Genomic DNA, 27,985 nt, shown 5'->3' on the forward strand with positions numbered 1-27,985 from the left:
TCCTCTGGCCCCCCATGGGTTTGCACCCTGAAGCGCAATTCGGAGGAGGACTGGGTGATCCAGAGAGGCATCCTGGGACAGGGCAGGGGCAGCAGCACCCGCAGCCTGCGCAGCCCCAGCCACGGCTCTGGGTCTCCATGGCTGCTGGAGAGCCTCGGGACATGGCAGTGCTGGGTTAACGGTTGGACTTGATGATCTTAAAAGTTTTTTCCAACCTAAATGATTCTATGACCGTGGGAGGACAGCAGATGCAGCTGGCTTTGGTCCGTCCCCTAAAACCTGGGGGAGATGAGGCACCCGTGGCTGGAGGGGTGGATGCTCACACAACGCCAGAGCAGGGACGGCTGCCTGCACGCTTGCTGCCCGCGCCAGGGCCTCTCCCGAGGAGAAGGGCAGCAATACGAGGAGAAGGGCAGCAATACGGGGCAGAGCAGGGAATGCCACAAAGCTGGGCAGAGCAGCCCATGTGTCCTGGGTGGTGTGGCTGTTCCCCTGTCCCACAAATCTGACTTCATTGTGTGTGCCCCATCGGCAGATTTCCCCCCGGATGCCTGCAGCCGTCATTCACCCCACCTGGCCAGCACTGCCGGGGATGCTGTATTTTCCGTATCTGCCTTAGCACAATTGATTCCTTGGGTCAGCCACGAGCTGGGATTTCATAAACTGCTACCAACGGGGACCCTCCGTCTGGTACCTCCTGCTCCATCCGCCCTGAACCACGCTTTCCAAGCACTAGTCTTTCTGAATGGCTCAGCTGCTCAGAAAAGGATCTGAAACATTTTCCACCTTGTCAGCCTGCAAGTAATGTGGCATTTGCAGCTGAGCAGTCAGGTTTGCTCCTAAAATGGTGTAACATGTCCAATAGCGTTGTTATCGGAGAAATCAGAAGTGGGATGCTCTGAGGGGCCAGCATAGGGCCTGGCACAGGTGGGAGGGGGTCCAGAAGCCCCCCAGCACTTGCCCCTACCCATACCTCTGCCGCCTCCTCTCACCTGCAGGCTATAGGAAATGGCACTCGATGTGTTTGTTATTCAAATTTCTACCCCCACGGCTGGTGTCACCTGTGAGTTCTGCCGGGGAGATTTTGTGTGTTGGGGGTAATTCCTTGAGGCATTTTGCTAGGAGACCCTGTGTTCCTCAGTGCTGGTTTGGCTGTACTTCTCGCAAAGGCTTCCCGGGGATCTTTTTCCCTTCACTAGGAGCAAACCGCAGTCAGTGGTGCTGTGCTCAGGGAAGTCCCGACAGCTCGCAGAGGCCAGTGGGGTTGGCAGCAGTTTTCTCCAAAGCAGAACAGCCTGAAAGCCTGAAGTTCATGGAGGAGACAAAGAGTGAAATATCCCCTCACCCGGCAACTCCTCACCCTCTCCCTCAAGGAGCCTCTGTGCCAGCTCTGCTTATCAAAAATAGTGAGTTTCAGAGCCTCTGATGAGTTTTGCATGTGAAAGATTATCTGGTCGAGTATTAATTAACACACTTAAATTAGATCCCCTTGACTATGATGATCATATTACTCGACCCAGCAGAGGTGACAGCAGATGCGGTGAGCATTGCGGTACGAAGCAGCCCCAGCTGGCCGGGCACGTGGTGCAGCCACTGGCACTGCTGCCCCATCCAGCGTCTGTCCTGGTGCTGCGCGGTGGTGTGGCACCGGCAGCAGAGCTCAGCCGATGCCCGGCCACCATGGGCACAGCATCCCTGTGGGAGGAGGTCCAGCCCTGGCAGGGCTCCGGGACCCCCATGTCTGCAGCCCCAGGAGTGGCTGGTTGAGAAGCAGAGAGGTTTGTGTGTCCGTACTGGAGGTTGTGCTGTGGTTGTGTCCGTGCTCGCCCCAGTGCCATCGGTCACCCTCTCCCCCTGCCCCGCAGTGAGAGGGGGTACCGTCTGCCTGGGCACGGGGCACGGGGGGAGCGTTTCCCAGCTGGCCATTGCTCAGCACATGGGAAGACTGAACTTGTCAGCAAAATCACGTGCAGTCCAGAGAGTTCACCTTCCTCCCAGCCTTTAACTCTCTGACTGGAAATTTCTGGCTGCTGTGAATGGATCTGGGCAGTCCCAGTGTCCCCATTTCTCCATTCCTGCAGCCCAGCACAGGATGAAGCCCGGGGGGGAAGGGGGCAGCCAGACCCAACAGCAGCCATCCTGCGGGCAACACTGCCTGCGCATGGGCAAGCTCCAGACACGGGAATATAAAAAATACATTACAATTGTTCCCAAGAATAAGAGCAGCAATACTGTTGAAAGCGCGAGTGTCTTCCTGCTGGGGGGGGGGGTGTCTTCCCTCAGTCCTCACACCCCGAGAGGCTGTTTCAGAACCCATCGAGTAACTCTGCTCCCTCTGGGATGACACACATCCCACATTTATAACATTGTGGTTGGTTTTCCCCTTTTACAACCAGCCAGGCGGGTTATACCTACAAGGGGTACTTGAGCTCCTAGTTGCCTGTCAGTTCCTCTGACCCCCAGCCACTTTTATTGCCCTGCTTTGAGGTTCCCGCAGTTTATGATTAACCCCTGGCACCGGAGGATGCTGAGCAGGAGCAATGCTGAGCAGCTGTGGTACAGGCTTACACGCAGGGAGGTCGTCTTCTGTCTGCTGCAGACTCTCACCTGCAGCCTGGGCTGCTTCGCTGTCAGCCAGCCTTGCAATTCCCGGTCCAGCTTGCTGCCTGTGGGAGCACGGCATGCCTGCTGCCTCTTGCTCCGTTTCCCTCTGTCCCCAGGGGACCCCACTGTCCTGGTGGGCTCTATCTTCAGTATTTTCTTCTCACTGCATTTTTACTCCCTCTTTGTCCCATGTTACAATGCCTCCCTCCTTACAGTTTTGGGTCATCTTCGTGTCTGAGGGTCTGTTTAACCCCCACCTCTGCTGAAGATGCTGAACAACATGGGACGGTACTGGGGCTGCAGATCCACGGTAAAATCCCTGTCAGGCTGCTCCTGGCAGGGTGTCTGCTGTTGCTTCTGTCTGCTGAGGGGTTTGGGGGTTGCAGGGCGAAGGGGGCTGCAGTGGGCACTGGCCCACCCTTCACCCTCTCTGCTCCCCGTAGCGCCTGGCCCAGAATCGAGCCCTCAGGTTTGTATCTGTCACAGCCATCCCTCATCTTTCTTTGCAGGGTTTGGGTTTTGACCTAAATCTCTGGTGCCGGTTGCTTTTCATGGCAACACTTGTTTCTACAGATTTGTTTTCTCTGTGTATTTGCTCCATGGCTTTTCCTAGGGACGGCGTGGTGGCTTTTCATCTGGGAGACCCGATGGTGAGGACAGTCCTTCCCAGAGCCGCTCAGTGCAGAATTTAATTTACTTTTTTACATATCTGCATGTGTGATTACTGGGAGAGGTATTTTTAAAAGTAGCTCGGCGTCTCTTTCAGGGAGTTAGCAAAGAGCAGATTTATTTTCTGCTATGCTGAGAATTAACTCCCCTTTCTTCCTCTTCCCTCTGCCCCCGCTGGAAAGAGAGAGAATGCAGAAAAGAAGAAAGGATTTACATTGTGGTGGTGATTGGCACAGGCTGTGAATGAGAGGTCATTTCATCTGGCTGTTTCTTTTCAAGCGCTCTTTTTTTCATGCACACTGTATTCAGGCTGGGAGCATTCTTTCTTTTCAAAGCTTCTCTGTCTGTCTCTCTCTTCCCCCTCCTTTATTTTTCACCCCTTTTCTTTACTTTTGCTGTCTTTTCATTCTGTTTTTCTCCACCCCCTTGGGGCTCCATTTTTTCTTTCCTTTTTCCTCTATTCAGTTCCTTTTTTCTTCTCGCATCTTTTCTGAATAGCTCTTCTATTTTCGGAGAGGAAAGGGAGTATGTCGAAGAGAAGTCGTTGCAGCAAGGAGGAACTTGAAAGTCTTTCTTTCCTTGTTTATTTCACTCAAAAGCAAAAATTGTTTTCCAAGGGAGAGCGAGGTTTCTGTGCGGAGCCTTTGAAGCAAGGCTGGGACGGCAGCAGGGCTGGCCAGGGTGGGATTTCTCCCTGCTCCTCGCCACACCACAAACACCCTTGGTCCCAAACTGCTGACAAACACCCAGAGCCCCACAGAGGATGGGGAGGTCGGTGGGTCAGTGCTCTTTCAGCTGGGCTGTGGGTGAGGAGGGGGCCAGGCAGGAGCAGCCCCTCTCCCTGGGCTCCATCCCAGCTCACCCCCAGCCACCGCTTGCCCCACACCTTCGCGCACCAGTTACTTGTATGTAATCGCTGGTGCTGGTGGTCCTGTGCAAGTGAACGGCAGCATTTTAAGACATGATGTGACAATAAGCTCTGAAAGCGAGATCCCAAGAGCTCTGTGCTGTGGCGTGTGTCCCTGCACGGTGCTGGGGAGGAGGCAGGTGGGGTGGGATGGAGGGGCCATGTCTGCGTCATTTTGAAGGGGGAACATTGCGCTTGCACGAGCAGCCCATGGGACAACGTGAGAGAGGGGCCAGGTCCCCAGGGACGGGGTGTCCACTGGCCAAGGAGAGTCACTGTGCTCAGGTCTGATAGACTTGGGGATTTGGGGTGCCGGAGTTCCGTGGGTTTGGGCCCTTCTGTGGCAGAAGAGCAGGAAGGGTCTTGGACACATCCACAAGGCCACAGTGGTTCCAGTCGGGTCTAAGGGAGATGCCCTGGCTCGGCAGGAGGAGCCTGGTCCCCCAGCCGCTGCTCCCCAGGTGCCATCAGAGCTCTGCTAGCAGCTCTGTTGTCTTGCTTCAAGAAGAGCTTCTAGGCAGAAGGGCTGATAAATCAGGCTTCAAGATTGATCTGTTTGGTCTTCGAAAGAAGAGACGTTGTGCCACGTGGCACAGGAGGAGATCTTCAAGGAGGGCAGCTGGGGGGGGGGGAGCAGTGAGAGTCCCCCTCCCTGAGCGCTCCCAGCCCGAGCGCTGGCGCAGGCATTAACCCTCAGCAGGCTGCGGTGCGGCTTTGGCTGCTCCAGGACCAAAGGTTTCACAATCCCTTGGCAGAAGCGGAGCGCTGGCTCCAGCATTTCCTTTGGCTCAGTGCAGGGAAAGCACTCGCGTAACAAACCTGCTCTGATGGGCTCCTCACAGTGCTGCTACCACATAACGGGGGTCCCCTGGCAGTGACCCTGTGCTGCCAAAAATCAGACCCAGGCCCCCCACCCCGGCTCCTTCCATTCATCCCCCAGACCCCGGAGGAGCCTGGGTGGCTCTAATCCTTCCTTCACCCCCATGGCCAAAGTGATGCAGTTAGGACTCTGATTTTCAGGAAGCATCTTTTGCCTGTTAATTTTAGTCTCCCTTGGTTGCTTTGAAGTGAAGTTGGGGGCTGATCTGGAACACACGAACAGGCACTGGACTGGAGCCACCAGCTTTCACGTTGGCTGTGTCAGAGGGGCTGGAGGACGGGGCCGCCGGGTCCCGCTATGGAAAGCGAGGCAGGGAGCGCAGGAGTGTACCCGGGCTGCTCCTCTTCTGCTAGAACAGCGGTTCTGGGTGAATGGTGTGCACGGGGAAAATCCAGCAGAGCAGGGACTCCTCGCACTGCAGCCCCGACGGCAAGGTGCCGGCCGGTGAGCCCAGCGGGCAGCTCTGGAGGGGGATCTGCTGCCTGATCCTGAGGGTCTTGCGGTGTGAGAGGAGAATTCTGCCTCCCCTTTGTTTGAAGGGCTTTGGAGGAAGGTTGGAAGGGCCTTGCCGAAGGACGGGGACTTTATCATCCTCTGGCCAGGGGCACATGACAGGTCAGGCATGGGCAGGGGTCCTGAGCCGTGCGGGTGGGCTGCAGGAGTGGGAGTGGAGCCGGTGGCACGGCGGTTAATGAAGTAGATTATTTTTTAAAAGTGAGATTCAAATAATTGTAACCCTGAGATAGAGAAGACATTGGAGGAGATGAAAAGGGAGAGAGAAAGAAAGGAAGCAAAGGACAGAGGTTTGGAATAGAGAGGGAGATTAGGAGATAGATGAAAGAGAAAGGAGAAAGATAAGAGGGAGAGAGGGGACAGATCTCCAGCGCGAGATGGGCGTTGCCAGGGAAACGGGAAGAATGAGGGAGCGACAGAGGGATGGAGGAGCGGAGGATGCTGGGGGCGGGGAGCAACGGAGGGATGGAGGCTCGGTCTCGGGTGGAGGAGGAAAGTGTATTCTCAGCAGAAAGGGAAGCAGGAGCGGGACGTCCCGGGTCAGCGTGGGTGCCTGTCTGCTGGGAAGCCACGAGAGCATTTAGGATCGTGGCTCCATCCCTCTGTGGTGAACGGCTGCAGCATCTGCTGCTGCTCACAGACTGACCCCTCTCACCCTGAGTTTCCATCAGCTGAAACATTTCTTGCCCACGGCAGGGTGGCTTTCCTCAGAAACAGGATGTCACACTGTGCCCATACCTAGTTCAGCACGTGGATCTTCTTCTGGAGGGCTGGAGGGAGCTGGGAGAGGGTCCGACCCGGGAGGGAGCGCCCTTGCCCGTGCTTGGCCTCGATATTTATATTCCACTTCCAGATGCAGTTGCTGCATTTCAAAGATAAAAAAGGTAGTGTGTGATGGTGAGGCCAAGAGGGCAGAGCAGCAACCTGCTCACAGGGGAGGACGGGCACTAAGGTGCTGTGCCGTGCCATGCCGTGCTGTGCTGTGCCAGCGAGGAGTGCCAGCCCAGCTGCCACGTGTGCCTGCACTGGGCTGGGCTGGTGCTCAGTGGGCAGGGACAGCCGAGCATCCCCCTACCTCGCCAGCAGCAGGATGGTGGTTCCCAGCGCTGCCACCCTCCTCACCGAGCAGAGTGGTGCCCGATTCCTGTCCCATGGAGCAAAGGTTCCCCCATGGAAATCACGTGCCAGGTTGGGATAAATCCTGGTGTCCTTCATTGCAGTTGCAGGCAGCTCCCGCAGCCAGAGGCGGGCCAGGAAAAGAGACGATGTGCTTGAAAGCAAGGCACTGCAGATGTCGCTTTAAAGCCCAGAGGCAGTTTTGTGCTCAGCTTCAGCTTTGGCTAGTCCTGGGAAGGTCCCAACGGCACCGGCTGCTCCTGCATCCCTGGGCTGGCAATGGGGAGAGGGGAACCAGGCAGCTTCATGCTCCGTACACACTTATTCTGCAGAAACAGTCATCTCCAGTTATTGATAAAACATTCCTTTTCCCCTTCCAGTCAGAGTTTGCCAATAACCTCGTGGCTTCAAAGAGGTGAACATTTACTTCCCACCAATGAACACAATGGTTGGGGTAAGAATCGTTAGAAGAAATATCAACAGAGCAGTCAAGGGAAGGTTTAACGTGACCTGACAAAGCGGGTGCTGCTCCTTTCCCAACACGTTGTCTATTGTACAGACCAGAAGTTGTCATTTTCCCTAACTTGTTTTTCCACCTAATCTTACTAAAAAATGTTATCTATATCATCCTGCAAATTGTAGGTTGTGTCTTTTTTTTTTTAATCAAACCCCCCAAAGAGAGAAATTCCTCCACCCAGAACCACTTCACGTGATACACGTGATATCATGCACTTCTTCCGTGTCGGAAAGTATATCCAAGGCTGACGGGAGCAGTTCTGCTTTCTAATCAACTTATTATAAATAGGAGGTTTTTCCTTTTTTCTAGAGTAGTCATTAACAAAAGTTTTCCTTAAAGAGTGGAGTTAGATAGGATCTACTGTGGAGACACAATGCATTTAAGAATTGTTTTGATTCCTTTCAAAATGCAGAATTTATTTGGTAGCAACAACCCAGCACCACGCATCCTCTTTCCCGTTCCTCAGAACTTTGGCTCATTATTTTCAGCCCAGTTTATCTGCGTTGGATGTCGGCTGTGGGGCAAGAAATGATGGTTTTTTGGTTCTGCTGCTGCCAGCACAGAGCCAGGGTTGGTGTGTGCCCCCCATGTCCCACAGCTCCTGGCCTTGACCAGCCCCGGTGACAGGAGCTTGTGCAGCCAGACAGATGTTTGAGCCCAGCTGCTGTGTCGGATGCACTGTCCTGTGCAGGGAAGCTGTGGCTTCATCCTTCCCTTGCCCAGCCCCAGCTCAGTGTTTAGTGAAACCAAGATGAACTTGTAAATCCTCAGGGTTGGTGCAGGACAGATGCTCTGGATCAGTTTTATGAATAATTTTAGTGGTGATTTTCAGGAAAAAAAATATTTTTCTGTTTAGAATTTTTGTTGGTGCTTTGAGTAGCTTTATGTGAAACCCACGAGAAAGATGAAAGACTGATTTTTTCCTTTATTAAATTTAAATGAAAGCTTCTTTTAAGAAAGGAAGAAAAATAAAATCAAAGGTATTCTCACAAATATTACAGAACTGTTGATCAGCCTGTTTAAAAGTATTGAAAAGCTTTAACACCTCCTCCCCCCACCTTATCGGATCTCCACTCCGATAAGATCACTCCCATGTGCCCAACTTCACCAGGTCATTTTTAGCCCCAATTTATGCTCAGACTTGACTCCAGCACTCCTGGGGCTTTGCACAGCACCTCTGCCGCACTGTCTGCAGGGCAGCCTGCAGCAGGGCAGGGCGGCTGGGGGGGATCACACAAAGGGTTCTGCAATGGGGGTCCCGCACCCTCCCAGCCCTGACAGCACCTCTTGCAGGGTGGGAGCCCACCAGTTAGGTGTATGGGGTGCAGCTCCTACAGCCCCAGGCACTTGCCGCTGCACAGGTTTAAAGCTGAGGAGCTTATTTAGGGCAACTGCTCTCGATTGCGTTGCTCAGGTTGCACCACTGAGTTTCTTTCTGCTGGGAACAAGTCCTAGAGGCCCTCCTGGATTGCTGCTGGGTTTGTCACACAGCCTGTAATGCCAAATACAGGTGCGAAGGTGAGTTAGATGAGATAAGCTGCTGCTGGTACCAGCTGGGCCCTGGCACCCGCTCATGTGTCGGCACTTACTCTCTGATGGAGCAGAGATAACATGGGGCAGTGGCTGGTAGCAAGGAGGGGTGTTGTGTTCTGGGCAAGGAAGGGTCACTGTTCCTCAGAAAGGCTGCGAAAGGTAAATCTCAAAACATTTTTGGTTTGCCCTTGACTCCCTTTCCTGCAGGAAGGGTTGGGTGAAGGTTGGTGGTTGCACTACTCACCCTGCTGCCTCTGGGGCTGATGTAAAGGAATGGGAGAGAGGGGTGATTGAGGAGGAGCCCGATGGAAAACAAGGGGCTTTGCCATAGCTGACCCCTCAGCAGGGGGTACAAGCACTGCGTGAGTCAGGAGCTGTGGACCCTTGCTGCGCACTTTTGGTGGGACTTCAGCCAGGATGGCGCCTTGTGGGAGCGGCTGGTCCTTTTACTCTGCTTGCTCCTGTTGGACCTAGGATATTGCAGGCAAACCTTGTTTGTGTGCACAGGTGAGGTTTTCATGAACCAGACATAATTTTATTTTTTTTTTTAGGCTCAGGATTACCAAGAGTCTCATTTTCAGAGCTGCTGCATCGGCGTCTGTTGTGGCTCAGCTGCACCAGGCACTGGTGGAGGGGATGGTGGTGTGAGACAGGGGAGCTGCTTGGGAGCGGCTGGGTGAAACCAAGGGAGTTAAAACAGCAAAGGAAAGAGAAATGTGTCCAGAGATGGATGGTTCTTAGTCTAGTGCAGTGGCTGGGAAATCTGGAATCCAGCTAGAAATGCAGTGGTGGATGAAGAGGCTGTTGGGCTACAGGAGGGGACCTGTCTGCTGTAAGAGGCCCCATGTGAGAGATGAGGGGTTAAAGATGAAGGAAGAGAGGTAAATAGAAGTAAAATTCACATAAGGAAGTGAAAGCTATTTTTTTAGAAAATCCAACTATTTTAAGTGCTTAAAGACCAGGAGGTGAGTGTGGAGGAGGTGGCCGGGGCTGGGGCGGGCAGGAGCCGCAGGGATATGCCGGGGCAGAGCCTGACTCTTCCCAGCTGTGTTGAAAAAGACAGGAGAAGAAGAGAGATTGCAGCGAGACAAAAACCTCCCAGGAGTGGGAGGAGAAATGCTGAAAGAAACCCGAATTTCACAACCCCCAGAGGAGCAGGGACAGGAGCCACTGCTGCCGGCCCTGGGTGCGACCTTCCCACGAGCGCCGGAGCAGGGACCCCAGCGGCGGCCGGGGGACACGGATGAGGGGGACCAGGAGCACGGCACATGCGGCTGTCGGAGGGGATGCCAACGAGTGCGTTTGTGTAACTCCATGTGCGGGAGGGGGGCAGGTGGGCAAGTGTCTCCATCGGCAAACAAGCTGGAGAGCACCTAAACCTCGACCAAGGGGTTTGCTCTGAGCCCAGAGGAGGGTTCAGTTCCCAGCTACGGTGTGCGGGCAGGGATGGCAGAGTCTGAGCGAAAACCGGTGAGGTACAGCCATGGTTGGGATCTGGGGAGGAAGGCAAGTTGCTCTTGTGTTCCTACTGAGAACAATATTAAGATAAGTTTGATTTATTTTCTCTTTTTCTGATCTGAGTGGTGGGACAGAGGGATGAGCTGAACACCCAACGCAGTAGTTGGCAAAGGGGATTAGGAAAGCCAGGTGTGAAGAGGTGTAAAGGTACAGACAGAGCAGAGCTGTGGGAGAACAGACCCGCTCCCCAGCAGTGTCTGGCATGGCACCTGGCAGAAGGGCCTGTCCCCTCAGGCTGGGGACAGGGAGCCAGGGAAGCTGCAGAAATTGTGATACCACAAAACCAGGAGTATTTAAAAAAATTGGTACCCGCAGCAGAGCTGGGACTCCAGCCCGCAGCACTACCATGCTTGTGCCTTTTTACAGTGATACTCGCAACTCTTCCTCAAAAATGGATCTCGGCACTGTGTGTAGCGAAAGAAATATGGACTTTGCTCCCAGAGAAGGGACAACTGAAGGGCAGGATGGGGTGAGCACAGACGGAAGTGCCTTGCCAGAGCTGCTCCATTGCTGCTGGGTATTGGCAAGGCACGGGTGTGCTCAGAAAAGAAATTTGGAGAAATCAGTGTAGTAGCAGACTTCTGCATAGAATTTTTTTTTCCCTGAAAAGTTGTGAATTTGTTGAAAAATGGGGTGATGAAATTTGTCATTGCTGGTGCAGTTGTTTGTTGGCAAGCAAGGAGAGATGGAATGGGAAAAGGCTTAAAAGGCAAGCGGCTCACACCTGGTACAGAGCCACATGATGGGAGGGAGAAATAACAGGGTCACAACGAGAAGTCTGCAACATAGCTCCTGCACAAGTGTCTTCCACCATCCAAGGGGAGCAGGACACTGCCAGCCAGTGTGGCACAGAGCTTTCCACCAAATCCAGCTGTGGAATGATTAGTAGCTACTGAAAAGTTCGTTCAATTTGTGCGTATGGAAAAGAAAGGCAGATCTTGGATTGTGTGAGAAACTCAATTGCAGAAAGAGAGGCTAGTGAAGGAGCATGTGGAGCGGTGGGCATGAAGGCAGGAGAAGAGGTGTTTCAAGGACCGAGGTGGGAAGCGGTGGGGGGATTGGTTTAATGTTCAGCTTGGCATCGTTCACTCTTCATGGGGTGGATCATGGGGGAAAGTGGGATTTGCCTGGCTCCTCCTCTTACCCTCAACCTGCCATCTTGCCTCTTGGGTGGCATGCCCAAAGCCCACCTCCCCCTCGGGCAGAGGAGCCAGCATGTCATGCTCTCTGGCCAGGGTTTGCTTATTTATTAGCGGCACTATCAAGGCAGTGCAGCCCTTTGTAGAGCTAGTTAATAGTCTCCTTTTCCACAGAGGGATGGAGTTTACTTGTTAAAGCATCCCTACAGCTCCTGGTGCTGGAGCAACACTGGGACTGTTGCTTTGCCAGGATGGGCTGCCAGAATCCTGTCTGTGTCGTCCTGCCTGCCAGTCTTCCCGGTGTGCCCGGTGCTGCAGCTCCCAAATGCCCAGCCCTGGAGGGATGTCTTTGTAAGGGCTCAGCTGGTGGCATTTTATCAGTACCAGGAGGGACAGTGCATTAATGTTTGTTTTCCTTCCCGCTGCCCCTTCTTGTGCAGCTGAGGTGGGTCAGGGCTGAGCGGGTGCTGCTGGGGCGAGTTCCCTCCGCTGCGCTGCCCTGGTCATGTGCCTGGGAGGGTGAAAGCAGCGGCAGCAGTCCCCAGCCCTCAGCTCTCCCAGCAGCCTGGTCACTGCCCTGTCAGGGCTGTGGAAGGCTCCTGCATGGGGATCTCTCTGGGACTTCTCAGGGGGCTGAGATCTCTGGCTGGGGTTTGGATTCAGGCATGCAGGCGCTGCGTGAGCCTCTGCCCAGTGCCTGGATGCTCTGTGCTTCGGCCCCAGGCTTGCATCACCTTGCTTCACCTGGGAGCGATTGCCTCACATGGGACTGGCTGTGGCAGGTCTGTGCTCGGTCTGGCACTGGACCTGAGGCCCCCTGGGGCCACTGCTTTGGCTTCTTGATCAAGATTACAAGCGGCTCCCTGGAGAGCAGAGGTTTGGGCAGCGCTTTGCACCCTCAGGGGTGTCAGGGTGTTTCCTGGGGGAGTTGAAATACATGACCTAACCGTACTTCCCAGAGTGTTGGGAAACAGCGTTTCCAGCCCACTCTGCAAGACCCGAGAAGGGTGAACAGGGAAGTGAGAGTGAGAAGTGAAACAAAAGCATCTGTCCTGTTCCCCACTTCTCTCCCTGCAGTGTTTGTGCAGCTGCAGCTCTGCGAGCTGTTGTGGCCTCGCTCTCTTGAATAGCAAAGCTTCGTTTCTCATGTACCAGGGCTCACGCATTCGATAGAGAGAAGTGCAAAGAGTGATTTGTGTAACACAAGGCTCTTATTTTCATGCTGAGGGCCCAGAGGAGCAGAGTTCGTCCCCTTTCTCAGAGTGCCTCGGAGTAGGAATGCACAATTTGCTTTCTTCTAAAAGCCTCTGGTTTAGGGTGGTTGTTCTTAAAACATCAGTGCTGGTCTTGGGAGGATATGTGAGTGTATGATTCTTTCAGCTTCTGTGTCTTGTGGTGCTCGTACTTGGGGACAGAGGCCTCGAGCTGTGCTGGGGAGTTCGGCTGACCCCTCTGTAGCGCTGAAGGCTTAGAGGGAATAGTTGGGTCCCATCTCCTGTCCCTTCTCCCCTCTCCTGTCCCTGAGGCTGCCAGCTGGCTGCGGGGCTGTCCAGGTCTGTGTTGCCCTTGCTTTGCCCTTGCATGGCACTTAGTGGCACATGCCATGAGGAGCAGGATCCGGCGGTGCCCCCCCTGCCCCAGGAGCTGGGGTAACAACCCGCCACTGCAGGCATCTGGGTGTTTCTTATCCTGTGTAAGCGGCTGCAGAGAAATCCTTGGGAAAAGCGAGATCTTGACTGGAAGAAACATCCAGTGCATGTGGAAATAGAAACTGTGCCCCAAACCAAGGAGGAAAGCAAAATCCAAACCCAAGTCAGGTGGCCTTCCCTGCTTCCCAGCCTCCTCCAGCTCCTCTCGCCAGGGCAGAGTGAAGGCACCCCAGCTCCCCTCTCTAGGCTGAGACCCCAGAGAGCAGGCTCTTGGTTTCAGCTTCCTCAGTTCCAGCAAGGATTCCATTTGCAGACCCCCAAAGGCAGCAGTGCTGCTCACCTTGGCCACCCCAGAGCCCTGGCTCTGCACTGCCTGTCATCTGAGCCCCCGGCGGGCACCCATGGGGGCTGGCAGGGCAGGGTGGGCACGCTGCCGGCTGGGGAAGCGGGAGCTGGGAAGTGGGAATTCTCTCCAGCCCTTGCAGGCTGGCAGGGATGGTGGTGCGGGGGTGCGTTGTGTTGGGTTGTTTTCCCTGGCAGCTCTGCTCCCCGCAGGGATGCTCCACGGGGCAGCGGTGGCTGAGCCCGGGTTGGGGGCACAGGAGGAGGAGGAGGATGGCAATCTGCCCTTGCACCACGGCTGCCCGGGCGATGGGCTGCGGGATCGGTCAGCCTGAGCCCCCCGGGGACCTCCCCGGGAAGGGGGTCCTGGCTGGCCAGGGGTGGCCGCGGGACTGGGCTGTGCGTGCCAGCAGCTGCCTCCCTGCCTGCTCCCTCTTCCTCTGCTGCTTTCTCCCCATCCTTCCTCCCACCCCTCCTCCTCCTCCTCCTCCTGCCGCCGCCCTCCCCCGCTCCTCGCTTTGTTTCGCTGCCTCCGCACTCCCCTTCCCACCTCTCCTCCCCATCCTCTTCCTCCTCCTCCCCCCCCCCCCCCCCCATCCTCTTCCTTCTCCCCCCCCCCCATCCTCCTCCATCTCCTCTCTACCCGTTCTGCGCCGGGGGCTGGGGGTGCGAGGTCCAGAAGCCGACCCCCTTGTCTCCCCTCCATTTCTGGCTGCCCCCCCCCAGGCCCAGTCTCTGGCTGCTGGCTCTGCACAGCCTGTCTCCCTCCTGGCGCTCCCTGGGAAGGGATGCCCAGGCAGGCAGGGATGCTCGGCTGGGACCTTCCTCCTGCTCAGGCAAGGGCCGTGGCCGGAGGGTGCTGGAGCTTGGGGACAGTGGCATCACCGTGGGTACCAGAGCCCACTGCCCATCTCCCAACCCTGAGCATCCCCTCTGCTCTGGCACGCCATGTGCTGAGCTGTGGGGTGGGTGACCCTGACCCTGGGGCTGGATCCAGCAGCACACGGGGGGGATGCAAAGGAAGGACCTGAACCCCGGGTGCTGATCCTGCAGGCAGCAGATCCCGCGTAGTCAGTGTCTCTCCCCTTCTCCGGCCCTTCCTCTTTTCATGCCAGTTCTTCTCCCCTTCCCCATCACTTCCCCTTCCCCAGAGGGATGTGTGCACTGTGGCCCGGTGCTTTGGTGAGCACAGAGGCGGTGTGAGAGGACGTGCAGGCCACACTCACGGGGACTGTACAGGAACCAGCAGGAGGAGGCAGCTGCCTGTGGCTTTGCCTGCAGTGGAGAGGCTGATGTGCTCCGGCCAGCACTTGTCCCTGCAGCCTGTACCTGGCCTGGCTGGTGGGACACAGCATGGAAGCCATGTGGGTGCCACAGTGAGAACCATGGGGATGATAACCTGATAAAGCAGGGGTTTTCCGCTTGGAGAGAGCGGTTATCTAGCCCAGGATGGCTTCTCACGCCGTGCAGGTGCTCCTGGGACCGCAACATAATCTGGTTTAGAGTTTATTCCTGTTTTACCTCCCCCATAGGATTTCTCTTTGTTGTATCTGCAGAAATAATTATATTTAGGAGAACATTCCTCACCGCAGGAGGAAGCGGCGGCCTCCTCGCTTTCATCTGGTGGCGGCTCTCCAAGCGCCTCCCTGCCCATCCTCGCCGGCCGCCCCAGGGAGTGTCGGGCACCGCTGCTCCAGGCTCTGCATCCCTCCAGGACCCTGCCCCAGCCTCTCTGGGGTGGGTACAGGGCTGTCGGGGCCCCTGGGCACAAGCGAGCTGAACATGAGCATGTTCCTAAAGTGTTTTCTAATCCTTACAAAACTAAACAGATAAACTACCCTCCAGCTGAAGGGAGTGTTTTGGCAGCCTGTGCGTCTTTCCCCAGTTCACCAGTGGGTGCCTGCTTGCGCCATTGCATCTCTCTGTCACTGTTTTGCTTTGTCTGCTGTCTTCTCTCCCTGTTTCCCAGCCTGAATAGCCAAGGAACCTGCAGACGCTGACCGGAGGGATCTGGGTATGGGTGACAAAACAGCATTCCCGAGGCATGGTGGTGCCTGCCCCACGCTCCTCTGTGCAGCAGCTTCTCTGTTGTTTTGCTATCCCAGATTCCCAGGTTGTTTATGGCAGCAATTCCTCAGATTGCTGGCCTGCCGCCCCTGGGCTCTCCAGACAGGGCTGGTGCTGGTGGGACGGGTGCAGGCTCCGTCTGCCCGGTGTGGAACACTGACTTCAGAAGGGCTCGTGGAACTGTGCCCCGCTCTCCGGGCTGGTGGGTCCCTGGAGACCGCCAGGACACAGGGAGCTTGTGGGTCTGGCACGAGTTTGTCACAGGCTCAAGAGCAGGACTGCCATCCCCAGGGTGCCCCACACCTGGTGCTGCTGCAGACCCAGCACCCGTGGCCCAGGAGCTGCTGGGTGAGGCCAGCGGTGACCGCTTGTAGGCACGATGTGAGCGTCGAGTTTTCTGCTTGTTTGACTTTTGCCACTGAAACTGTAGCCCCTGTGAGTTTGCTGTGGTCCCACAGGTGATATTGCTGGCGTTGCTGCTATCTCCTGGTGCACTGCCCTAGGCAGACGTACTCTCCTCGCTTCTCCACTGCAGGCAGCTTGTCCTTCCAGTCAAAGCTGGGTGTGCCTATGTGACCTTCCAGGTCTGTACTTCCCAGCCTGGCCGGCACAGTGTGTTGCTCCCACATGAGCTCCACAGTAACCAGCATCAGATGCAGTGAACAGCAGCACTGGAGTGGCTCCTTGTGCTGCCTCTCTGGTCGGCTCTGGCACGCCTCTGCCAGCCACCCACCTCAGTTGCTGGAGGTTCTGCATCGCTCGCAGGTCCGGGCGGCTGCCTTGCGCCCTGCAGCCACCTCTGTGACCTCATCTGTGCTCTCGTCCTTCTCCTTGTGGTCTCCCTTCATGTCTGTCAGGTTTATTTGCTCAGGGGATCTTGTGGTGCCAGCACGCAGTGTGGCAGTACACTCCTCCCCACGCAAGTGAGCATCGCTCTGTGTGTCATCCCCGAGCAGTGATCTGACTTCCTTCCTGAAATGGGATGGGATAGTTAAATAGCACAAGGTTGGGACTGGAGTCCTGCAGGATCCTGTCAGGAGCTCTCCCAGAGGGTGGTGGGGATATGTCTCTGGGTCCCAAGTGTCTGAGTGGGGATAAATCGGTTGTGGTCCATTTGTCATGTGCCCCAGGGTGGCATTAGTGTTGGATCATCCTGCTCTGACCTGCCCATGTCCTGCGCCTCTTCCCTGTGTAACTTGGGCACCGTGTGCTGGCACGGGCACAGACGCTCGTGGGGCACCTTGGGCGGGGGGGCGGTGGTGCATGGGAGAAGACTCAGACTTTCTCAGCTTTAGGGGGCATTGGCTGCTGCTCTGTTTGCACTAGGAGGACTGTGGCTTTTGCAGGGATTTTAACTGACTCCGTAGCCCCCTTCTGAAAAGTGACTTCGTAACCCTGAGCAAGCTGTGCTGGTCAGTAGTGCTGCAGGGGGAGGGAGGCAGGAAAAAGGGAAACAAGCCACTTATAAAACCTGACGAAATACTGCTGGAGCCTGGCGTGCTTATTGCTGGGACAAAAGGGCGCTGCTGAAAGGCGTTAATAAAAGCAAAGGGGAGAGGAGGCGCTTGCCATGGCAATGAGGGGGCTGTGAGACCAGAGGGGTGGGCCAGGCAGGGAAGGTGAAGCTGGAGCCTGGCTGTCACAGGGCTGGGTGGGTCAGAGCAGCAAGGGGGTTCGCAGGGCACCAGTGCTGTCTGCCTCGGGCCAGCGCACCCAGACCTGACCTGCCTCCCACGCTGCGGTGATGCTTGGACCCCCGCAGGTGAGCCACCGGCCGAGCCAAGCGGAGCCTCCAACATGTGCCTCGCTTGGGCTTGTGAGCATGGCAGCTTGACCACTTTTCTACGTGCTCCCAATGAGAAAGGTTTGAGGTTTGGTTCCTTGAGCTCCCTGTGCCCTTTGCTGCTGCTTCTCCCTCCCCCAAGGAGCACAGAGTGGCATGTTCAGCTTTCTTGACTGGTCCTGCAAACTGCATGGGTGCCTGTCCCTGGGAGTCACTGCCACGGAGCTCTGGGGCATGCGAGGAGCCAGACCTCAGTCTCGGGGTTCAATAGTGCAGACAGAAATGTTGATAGCGGATGCAGAGCCATCCCCCCCTTCATCCTGGCTCCCTGATCCACCAGCAACTGAGATCACCATGGCCACGCTGCTCCACACCCTGGGGTGCTGGCGACCCATGCTGGCAACACCTGTGTTGGTCTGGGGGTCACTGGGGATGGTGATAAGGAAATGGGTGACAGCTGAACGAGTCCTTTGTGGAGTGGTGTCCCCAGCAGCTGTGTGGTGGCAGGGGTGCCAGGGGGGGTAACAGCCATCTCTCTCTCTCCCTCCCCAGCCATGACAGCGTAGGCAGGCGGCGAGAGATGGATCGCTTCACTGAGTGCGGGACCCAGACGGACGCGGTGGTGGTGCTGTCCCTGGCGCAGGCTGCGGTTCTGGGCTTGGTGTCTGAGAATGAGCTGCTTGGGGCCACAGTCAGCCCCTCGGGCTTCTTCCCAGGGCTGGGAGGGGAGCTGCCGGACACTGCTGCGGTGGAGCCTGGGGAGCCGGAGGGTGAGTGCCGGCTGGAGGGTGAGGGGCAGGTGCCAGGGGATGGGCAGGACGAGGATGCCTTGGAGGCAGAGTCTTCCCTGGAGAAGCATGCCCGGAGGAGAAAGAGGCCTCCAGTGAGGCTGGTGCCCAAGGTCAAGTGTGAGAAGGCAGAGGCGGAGGATGACGTGCTGTATGAAGTGTCCATCCCTGGGGACGAAGAGGGCGAGCAGCAGCGCAGCCACCAGTCCGACCTCCAGGACCCCAGCCAGGAGCAGACGGTGCAGAGCAGCGCCGTGAAGATGATTGACCTTGGCACCTTTGGCAGGAAACCCCGGCGCCTGCGGCACCTGCGCCGGCATGCACACCAGGAGCTGGAGGGCACCGAGCGTCACCTGAGGAGCACTGGTGCAGCAGATGGTGCCACCGCGGGGGACCTGCGGACTGAGTGCGCCTTTGAGGCAGGCGCCCCATCCCCCAGCGAGGCAGAAGCCCCTGCACCAGCATCCCCCGAGCAGGTGAAGAGCGAGCAGGGCTTCGCCTGGCAGGAGCCAGGGGAGCTGGAGGCGGAGGCGACTGGTGCCACCAGCGAGCGCAACAAGAAGGCACAGCTGGACCGACTGGACATCAACGTGCAGATCGATGACTCCTACCTGGTGGAAGCTGGGGACCGCCAGAAGCGCTGGCAGTGCCGCATGTGTGAGAAGTCCTACACCTCCAAGTACAACCTGGTGACCCACATCCTGGGCCACAACGGCATCAAGCCCCACTCCTGCCCCCACTGCAACAAGCTCTTCAAGCAGCCCAGTCACCTGCAGACCCACCTGCTGACCCACCAGGGCACACGGCCCCACAAGTGTGAGGTGTGCAGCAAGGCTTTCACCCAGACCAGCCACCTGAAGCGGCACATGCTGCTGCACACCGACATCAAGCCCTACAGCTGCCGCTTCTGCGGCCGGGGCTTCGCCTACCCCAGCGAGCTGAAGGCACACGAGGTGAAGCATGAGAGCGGCCGCTGCCACGTCTGTGTGGAGTGCGGGCTGGACTTCTCCACGCTCACCCAGCTGAAGCGGCACCTCTCCACGCACCAGGGCCCCACGCTGTACCAGTGCTTGGAGTGCAGCAAGTCCTTCCACTACCGCAGCCAGCTGCAGAACCACATGCTGAAGCACCAGAACGTCCGGCCTTTCGTCTGCACCGAGTGTGGGATGGAGTTCAGCCAGATCCACCACCTCAAGCAGCACTCCCTCACGCACAAGGTAGGGGCCGGGGCATCCATGGGATGCTGCCCTTGCCATGCTTGGAGGAGATGTGCCAGCTCTGGATGTGGGTGTTGGGCGAGAGGGGTGTCCTGGTGCCCCAGAGTCCTGACCAGCCCTGGGAGACGGGTGGTGCGGGTGGGCAGAGGTGGTTGGCATTTGCTAGGGGTCATTAATTAGCAGTGAAAATGCATCGTTACGGGCAGGGTCCCCAAGGCTGTCCAGCCTCCTTTCTTCCTGGACGTTGCCACCCTCAGGGAGGGGGTCCTCAGACCTGCTGCTGCAGCAGGATGACTTGGGGGACCCTGGCCACATGCTGCCACGGCCCCTCCCGGCGGGCTGTGAAAGAGGGGTTTGCCCTTTCTCAGGGCGTTCTTTCAAGGGGGAGCAGTTGGCCTGAGCAGGAGAGCGGAGCCGGGTCTCACAGCTCTGCTTAGAGCGGGTCTGGCCACGCTCCCTGCAGCCCACCTCCCACACGCTGCTGGGCTCGGGCAGGGCTCTCAAACATACCCCACGCCAAGTCTGCTGCCGTCCGGCAGCCGTGCTCCCCAGCCAGCTCCTACCCATGGGCGTTGCTTTGTGGAGCTGCTCTCGCTCCAGTGGCACTGACCCGATACCAGTTTTTCCAAGTGTAAATGCATTTCCAGGGTGGGTGAGAAGATGGTGTCTGGGGGTGAGGCAGGATCCTGCCCGCTGCAGGACCCGGCAGGGGAAATTACCACACACACACCCCCCGGGCAGCGCAGGGATGGCCCCAGGCTCTTGGTAGGGCCCACTCTGTGCTCACAGAAGGAGCGGGGAGCAGGAAGGGTTCAGCTCAGTTCACCCATGCCCCTTGAGGGGCGCAGGTCCCTGCGCTGCACTGTGCCCAGCACTGCTCCTGCCGGGTCTGTTGGGAGGCCCTGAGCGCTGTGTGCTGGCCCCCGCTGCTGCAGGCAGAGCCCTGCCTGCTGCTGCTCTGCCCTCTGCCCACGGCTGTCCTGACGCCTTGCAGGGTGTGAAGGAGTTCAAGTGCGAGGTGTGCGGGCGGGAGTTTACCCTGCAAGCCAACATGAAGCGGCACATGCTGATCCACACCAGCGTCCGTCCCTACCAGTGTCACATCTGCTTCAAGACGTTTGTGCAGAAGCAGACGCTCAAGACCCACATGATTGTGCACTCACCGGTGAAGCCGTTCAAATGCAAGGTACCGTCAGGGATGCAGGGGGGGGGATTTGGCAGATCTGGGATAGGGGTTAGCACAGGTCCTGGTGCCCTGTGCTCCCGCAGAAACCTGGCCAGGCTGGGTTGAGTCCTCGGTCACAGGAAAGCAGTTTTGTGATGCCTCCCTCTGTTCGCTCAGGCAAACAGCTGGTCCGGACGCATTGCTCAGAGCTGCGCAGCGGGGAGCAGCTGCTGCGGGCAGGGCATGGGCGCCGCTAGTAGGGAAGGACAGTTCTCTCTGATCAGTGCTGGAGCTTCCAGCGACACCAGCACAGCATCCCTGAGGCCTCCCACTGCAGAGGGGGAGGAGGGAGGCAGCCCCCATACCCTTGGAAGTTGCTGGGAGCAGTGGGGGGGACCCCGGGGGAAGGCCTGCTCTGAAAAGCCCTACAGCTGCACCGGCTGATTCCCTTTGCCGGGGGCGGCCGCGGGAGAGCCCTTGCTGACCCCAGGAACGCTGCCCACAGGTCTGCGGGAAGTCCTTCAACCGCATGTACAACCTGCTGGGCCACATGCACCTGCATGCGGGGAGCAAGCCCTTCAAGTGTCCCTACTGCTCCAGCAAGTTCAACCTGAAGGGCAACCTGAGCCGGCACATGAAGGTCAAGCACGGGGTGATGGACATCAGCCTGGACAGCCAAGGTAGGTGGCTCCAGCAGAGCTGGAGCTCCTGGGGAGCTTTGGGCTCCACATGGGAGCTGCCTGTGGAGTGACAGAGGTGCTGTTGGACCTGGACCTTCATTGGTTGTCCCTGTGCTGAATCCTAGATCCCATGATGGACCTGGCCGGGGCTGACCACGCCGAGCTGGATGGGCAGCAGGAGATGGATGACTTCGAAGAGGAGAACTCTTATGGCTACGGGGGGGTGGGCAACCCTCCGGATGAGCATGCCCTGACTGAGCAGGCCATGAAGGAGATGGCATACTACAACATGTTGTAGCCGAGGCTGGAGGAAGCTGGTGGGGGCCTGCGTGAACTTTGCGTGGTAAGAGGAGCTGCTGCCGGGGGGCTGCGGCACCCAGCCAGACCTGCAGCACCGCCCCCGGAGAGGAGGGGGGGCTCCAGCTGAGCTTGGTGAAGGAGAAAAGAGGGATGTCCAGAAACCTTTGCTGGGGTGAAGGCGGGAGCAGAAGCTGGAGGTGGCACAGAGGAGCTGTCGCTGCCTGCCATGGGCATGCTGGGCTCCAGGCCGCTGCCAGACCCTTGCAGAGCCTCAGTGGAGCTCTCGCCATCGCTGGGGTCCTTCCCTCTGGACCCCTTCCACCACCCCTGGAGAGGGAGCACGGAGCTATGCACCGGCTGCCTGCAGCTCTCCTGCCCGGCACTGAGCTCCCCTGGCTCCACTCCTGCCCACCCGCCCGCCTGCCCCACCACGCGGTGGCACGTCAGGACCTTGCCCCTGTCTTCGCCCTCGCCTGCACTTCAGTGTCCGGGGCACTTGAAGCTGCAGGCAGGGGAAGGCACGTCCCAGAAGATGATGAGCATTACTAATTATTCTACCTCCTGGGTCCTCCCCCACGGCTGTGCTGGGGCTGCAGCCCGGCCAGCCCCCTGCTCCCCCCAAGCGCCCCGTGGGGCAGAAGCCCCTCAGCCCGCGGGAGGAGGTGGGTTTGTGTTTCTTGCCCTTCCCAGTCTCCCGGGCAGGCGAGAGCTGTCCCGCTTGCTCTGGCACTGGCTGCAAGCTGGCACGGGCGAAGCTGTGGCAGCCTGCGTGAGGCCACGGGGCACATACAAAACAGAATATTTTCTTACAAACTAATGGCGAAGCTCAGAGGAAGCAGCAGCTCTGGGTATAAAGCAACTGTAGCGAGCTGTGTATTTAAAGGAAGGCAAACCCTGCTCAACTTGAGCAAATGATGGTATTTTGAAAGTAATTTATTTTTTTCAGATGTGCCGCGTGGTTGGATTTATCTTTTCACCGAGTTATTTCCTTCAACCAATGTGCTTTGTAAACCTGTGTAACGTGTGTGGTCTGTGCGCAGGGAGCGGTGATGCTGTGCGGGGGGGAAGGGGTTGAGGACCAGAGCAGGGTCCCACCACCCGTGGGGCAGCCAAGCACTAACGAACCACAGCCACTCTCTGTGCTGCCAGTGCCCCCTCCTTGACGTCCCCCCACCCCCCACCCCCCGGCTGCTTTGGGGCTCAGGAAAAGGCTTTGGCAGGCAGTGATGTGGGTTTGCACCCTCTGCTCCCAGGGTGCTGTGCTGGGGGGGAGAAAGTAGCTGGGGCAGCAGTGGGTCTGGGACCACCACCCTGGCTCTCCTCCCTCCCTGCTGTGGGGCAGGGGGTGGGCAGCTCCCACAGCATCACTCCCCACACGTGCCCGGTGCCAGGTGGGCACCAGTACCCCCTGGGAGGCTGCAGCAAGCCCAGGACCTGGGGTCCACTGGCACAGGGTCTGGGACAGTGCAGGTCCCACCATGCTCCCCAGGGCAGGGCACATCTACCCCATCCCCAAAAGCCCCAGGCTGGCTCTGGGGGGGTGGCACCACTCAGCCCTCCGTGCCCCCAGCACCAACTTCCCTTTCCTCTAGCCTCGGGGCAGGATGGAGCTGGCTGCAGTGTGCCAGCCCAGGCCCCCTCCTGCCCTGCGGCAGTGCTGCCCCCTCCCCACAGCCCCCACACACGCTACCTCAGTCCCGTTACCAAAAAGCTGCGACGCATGTCCCCCCCTCCATGCCAGGCGAGGCCGAGCCCAGGGGACCTTCACCACTGCCAGGAGGCAGCTGTGGTACCAGGCTTTGCCCTGTGGGATGAGGTGGGGGGTCTCGTGCCAGCAGCCCCTCATGCTGGCATGCCCCCCCCCCCCCCCGCATACACAGAGCATTCAGCCACCCCTTGTGCAAAGCCCTACTGTGTTTTGGTTGGTTTTTTTTATCTCCTTGGTTTGAAGAGTTGTTTAGCAATAATTCTAATAAATGCATATTCTTTAGCTGCTGGCTGCCTCCTGTGGCTGCCCCCCCACCCCCCCCCCCATGCTCACGCCACGAGAGCCGTGCCACCACCACATGCCGCTGGCCAGTGAGGTGTTTAATGGCTGCTGGCACCACGAGGTGGGAGGGTACATGGATCGGTGTGGAACAGCCCCCCACCCCAGTTCCCCCCCCCTCCCCAGTTCCTACACAACCCTGCTAGAAAGGCTTTAAAAACACTCGTAAGAAAACTGCTTATAAAAATTATTCCAACTGTTCCTGAGCCGTGTCGGTGAGCCAGCAGTGGGGGCGGGTCCCCATCCATCTGGGTGACACCAGGGATGGGTGCCCCCTGCCCTGCCGTCCCACTACTGTTTGCCCAGGGCCTTGTCCAAGTTGTTCTTGATGGCGTCGAGGAAGTCAGTGGTGTTCACAAAGTGCTCATTCAGCTTCACACTGCAGGGGGAGGACAGAGAGGGGCTGGAGGGGTCCCACAGCCTTGGAGGGGGGTACCCTGCCCACTCCCACCACAGGCAGCAGCCAGCCTGGCTGCAGGGCAGAGCTGGGGCTGGCAGCACTGCCCTGGGCGCGGGACGTGGCCCCTGCCCAGCCACAGGCACAGCCCGACCCCACGAGCTGTAAATAGACACCCCAAGTCCCCAGGGACAGTCTGGAGGCCAGCAGCCACCCTGCATGGCCAGCCTGCCATCGTGGCAAGCGGCTCCCCCTCACTGCTCCGCCCCGGGAGCCACACGTACTTGGCGAGACCATGGATGCAGCCAGCGAGGTCCTTCGTCATTGTCCCGCTCTCCACCGTTTCTATGCAGACCTTCTCCAGCGTCTGAGCAAACCTGGGGACAGCAGGACAGCACACGGCTCTAGCAAAGCCAGCACCTCACCGGCACCCTGTGCTGTGGACCCCGGCACTGCTGCGGCCGGGGTGGTTGGCACCAGGGGTGGCTGCTGGCAACACCCCCCACCCTGGAGTACCCAAACCCTGCTCACTTGATGAGCTCCGGGTTACTGTCCAGCTTGCCCCGGTGCTCCAGGCCACGCGTCCAGGCGAAGATGCTGGCGATGGGGTTCGTGCTGGTGGGTCGTCCCTGAATGGAGAGAGCGCTCAGTGCCTGGGGCGGGCAGCACGCGGGCAGCTCACCGCCAACATAGGGCACCCACCTTCTGATGCTCCCGGTAGTGGCGGGTGACGGTACCGTGGGCTGCCTCAGCCTCGATGGTCTTCCCGTCCGGACACACCAGGACAGAGGTCATCAGCCCCAGGGAGCCAAAGCCTGTGGCAGGACGAGGTCAGGGTGGCCCTGGGAGGGGGGGTGCATGCAGCCCACCCTAACCTGCCCCACACCACACTCTCCCACCACCCCACCTTGGGCCAGGATGTCTGACTGGACGTCCCCATCATAGTTCTTGCATGCCCAGACAAAGCCGCCAGAAGACTTCAGCACCTGGGCCACCATGTCATCGATGAGCCGGTGCTCATACCAGATCTTCAGCTTGTCAAACTCTGTCTTGTAGTGCCTGGGAGCCCAGGGAGGGGAGCGTCAGCCGTACCTGGCCGAGTCCCAGCGTCACCCCTGGGCAATGCCCCGCCCAGGAGGGGCAGCCAGCCTCGCCCAGGCATCTCTGCCCCAGCCTGAGCTCCGCCAAGTCCATACTTATCGAAGATCTCCTGGAAGATGTCTTTGAAGCGCCCATCGTAGGCTTTGAGGATGGTGTTCTTGGTGCTCATGTAGAGAGGCCACTTCTTCTGAATGGCGTACTGGAAGCAGCTGTGAGCAAAGCCCGAGATGGACTGCAAGGGAAATGCACAGACCCCTGTGGGACCCCTGTCCCACCAGCCTGGCCAGGTCCACCATAGATGGCAGGTCATGCTGCTCCACGGGGACCTCTCCTGCTGCCCCCAGCCCACCCTGTTACCTCATCCGTGTTGTACATGCCCATGCCCACGCCGCCGCCGGGGAAGTTGTACACCTCCCACTCCTTCACCCCGCTGCCATCCTTCGGTGTGAAGACCATCTTGAACGTGCCAGACTTGCCCACCACAAAGTCGGTGGCTTTGTACTGCAAGGGGCAGGGCAGAGGGTTGGGCAGGGTCTGACAGGAGCTGCCAGACACCCCCACGCCGCAGGCAGCCGCTGCAGGGGGCTCACCTGGTCACCATGGGCATGCCTGCCGATGGTGATGGGCTTGGTCCAGCCAGGCACCAGGCGGGGGATGTTCTTGCAGATGATGGGCTCCCGGAAAACCGTCCCCCCCAGGATGTTTCGGATGGTGCCATTGGGGCTCTTCCACATCTTCTTCAGCTTAAACTCTGTAGCACACAGAGGTGAGGCCCCCGAGGGACACCCCCGGGCCAGGCACAGCCCCAGCAGTCACCCCAGCCCCTGCTTGCCCGCCTCCGCTCCTCCGTGCCATGGGCTGCTGCCAGAGTGCCACTGCCCGGCCAGCCAAGGAAAGGGGCAGCCACCACGGGCTCGTGACTGGCACTGGGCAGAGGCCAGTCTGTCCCCAGCCCTGCACCTGTGGGGTCCCCACAGCACCCCGAGCACCCCAGGGTGGTGAGGGGGCCCCCAGCCCAGGCAGCAGTGCAGCCCCTGATGCACCAGAAACCTGAGCCAGCTGGGGGGGAGGCACTGCTGACCCGGCAAGGCTGGGCACACACGGGGGGCTCAGCACCCCACGGGGCTGCCAGCACCACCCCCACCGTGGCCCCTCACCCCCTGCCCACCTTCCACCCGGGCTTCATCCGGCGTGATGGTGGCACACTTCACAGCCACGCTGTACTTCTGGGTGGCCAGCGCCGAGTCGATGGTGACCTGATCGTCTGTCTTGTCCCGGTGTGGCAGACCCAGGTCAAAATACTTCAGCTGGACGTCCACGTTGGGCAGGATGAGCTGGGGGGTCCCGGGAAAGCATCAGAGCAGGGGGACAGTGTGGGGTGCCCAGGGAACAGCCCCAGCCCTGAGCCCAGCCATGGCTGCCTGCTCGGGACGGTCCCCCCTGCTCAGGACAGTCCCCCCTGCCTGGGACCTCCCCACTTCCAGGTCCTGCCGGAAGCTGTGCTGACTTCGCCACCTGCTTCCTGACTGACAGAGGACGGACGGGCGGACAGAGGACGGATGGAGGGACAGGGAGGGCAGCGCACAGGGACTGCCCTTCCCCTGTACAACAGCCACCTGTTCCCCTCTACAACACCCGCCAGCTCCACTGGTGCACCAGCCGCCTGTGCGCCAGGCGGGACCCCCGTTACCTTCTCCTTGATGAAGGCCCAGATGATCCGTGTCATCTCATCTCCGTCCATCTCCACCACCGGGTTGGCCACCTTGATCCGCTTGTCGGCATCTGGGGAGTGGTGGCATGGCGTTAGGGGCGCACAGCCAGCCCCACAGCTCTGCACCCTGGCGTGGGGCCAGGAGATGTCCCGTGGGGACCACGAGGCCCCGCTGGGCAGGGGTCAGGTGCCACCCGTGCAGGAATGGGTGCAAGTCGGGGTGCAAACCCCTCTGGGATTTAGGCCAGTTCATGATGCCAACCCTGCGTGGGGCAGGGCTTGGGTGCAGGTCAGGGTGCACACAAGGTGCTCCCCTCATGTGGCAGTGGACTGCACACCCTTCTCAGGGCAGACCCGGGTGCAAAGCCCCACGTGAGACCCGGACGAGGACTGCATGCAAACCCCTCCTGGGCCAGACCCAGCCCGGGACTGGGACCAGGAGCAAACGCCTCTCAGCACTGGACCTGGATGCAGGCTGGGCTGCAAATCCCTGTACGGGACCGGGACCAGGAGCAAACCCCTCTGGGTGCCAAGCCTGGCCGTGGGTCGGGCTGCAAAATGCCATGTGGGACCTGGACCAGAGGCAACCCCCCCCCAGGGTGGGACCTGGGTGCAGTTAGGCTGCAAAACTCTACGTGGGACCGGGACGAGGAGCAAACCCTTCTGAGTGCCAAGCTGGGTGGCAAAACCTCACGTGAGACCGGGACCAGGAACAAGCTCGTCCAGGGTCAAAGCCAGTGCGAGCCGCGGCGCAAAATCCCACGTGGAACCGGCACCGGGAGCAAACCCCCTCCTGGGGGCTAAACCCGGCAGAGGGTCGGGCTGCAAACCCCCACGTGGAGCCAGGACCGGGAGCAAAGCCCCGCGCGCCTCCGTCAGCGGGAGCAAAGCCCCCCACTCCCCGGGACGGGCTCTAAGCCGGGGGCCGGATCCAGGTGCAAAATCCCGTCGTCCCCCCCGAAAAAAAAAAACCCAGAAACCCGAGCGGTCCCAGCGTGCAGACCCCTCGGTGGGGCCGGGACTGGTGCAAGCCCCACTCGGGGCGGGAGCGGCCGCCCTCTCCGTCCCCAAGGGCACGAGCCCCCCCCTGCCACCCCCCCAAGGTCACCCCCCACTCACAGTGCCGGCGCTGCCCCACGGAGGCGGCGGGGAGGGGGCAGCGGGCCAGGCGGCTCAGCGCCGGGGCGGCGCGGAGGTAGCGGGCGGCCATGGCGGGGCGCGACGGGGCGGACGCGCCGGGGGCGGCGGAGCGGGGACGCGGTTCGCTCCGCCCCGGGGCGGTGCGTGCCCCGGCCCCCCCCGTGGGGCCCTGCGCAGGGCCCCCCGTGGGGATCCCGGGCCT

The 27,985-nt window shown here is 59.1% G+C and overlaps 2 protein-coding genes across 5 annotated transcripts in view; one reads left to right on the plus strand and one right to left on the minus strand.

Moving 5' to 3' along the window:
* Window positions 1-23,377, plus strand: part of ZNF710 (zinc finger protein 710) — a 32,967-nt gene extending 9,590 nt beyond the window's left edge. Inside the window, exons 1-5 of one of the 4 annotated variants that reach the window (XM_005239412.4) lie at window positions 8,622-8,724; window positions 17,790-19,242; window positions 20,237-20,428; window positions 20,913-21,087; window positions 21,213-23,377. In XM_005239412.4, the coding sequence (XP_005239469.1) occupies window positions 17,818-19,242; window positions 20,237-20,428; window positions 20,913-21,087; window positions 21,213-21,385 (1,965 nt within the window). In that variant the 5' untranslated portion in view covers window positions 8,622-8,724; window positions 17,790-17,817 and the 3' untranslated portion in view covers window positions 21,386-23,377. Of the gene's footprint in view, window positions 1-8,621; window positions 8,725-9,707; window positions 10,036-15,070; window positions 17,217-17,789; window positions 19,243-20,236; window positions 20,429-20,912; window positions 21,088-21,212 lie in introns of those variants that run through there. The other 3 variants (XM_027789539.2, XM_055817565.1, XM_055817557.1) reach the window with 3 other exon arrangements.
* Window positions 23,378-23,606: 229 nt separating this feature from the next.
* On the minus strand, window positions 23,607-27,921 carry IDH2 (isocitrate dehydrogenase (NADP(+)) 2). Its single transcript, XM_055817575.1, has 11 exons — window positions 27,763-27,921; window positions 26,623-26,714; window positions 26,101-26,266; window positions 25,523-25,683; window positions 25,290-25,433; window positions 25,028-25,164; window positions 24,739-24,890; window positions 24,534-24,646; window positions 24,363-24,460; window positions 24,116-24,208; window positions 23,607-23,813 (listed from the first exon to the last, which is right to left on the minus strand). Exons 1-11 carry the CDS (start codon window positions 27,851-27,853, stop codon window positions 23,726-23,728), a joined length of 1,335 nt encoding a protein of 444 aa, XP_055673550.1. The 5' UTR covers window positions 27,854-27,921; the 3' UTR covers window positions 23,607-23,725.
* Between the last annotated feature and the right edge of the window lie 64 nt (window positions 27,922-27,985).

Source organism: Falco peregrinus, chromosome 1, assembly GCF_023634155.1.
Source record: "Falco peregrinus isolate bFalPer1 chromosome 1, bFalPer1.pri, whole genome shotgun sequence".
NCBI lineage: Eukaryota > Metazoa > Chordata > Aves > Falconiformes > Falconidae > Falco > Falco peregrinus.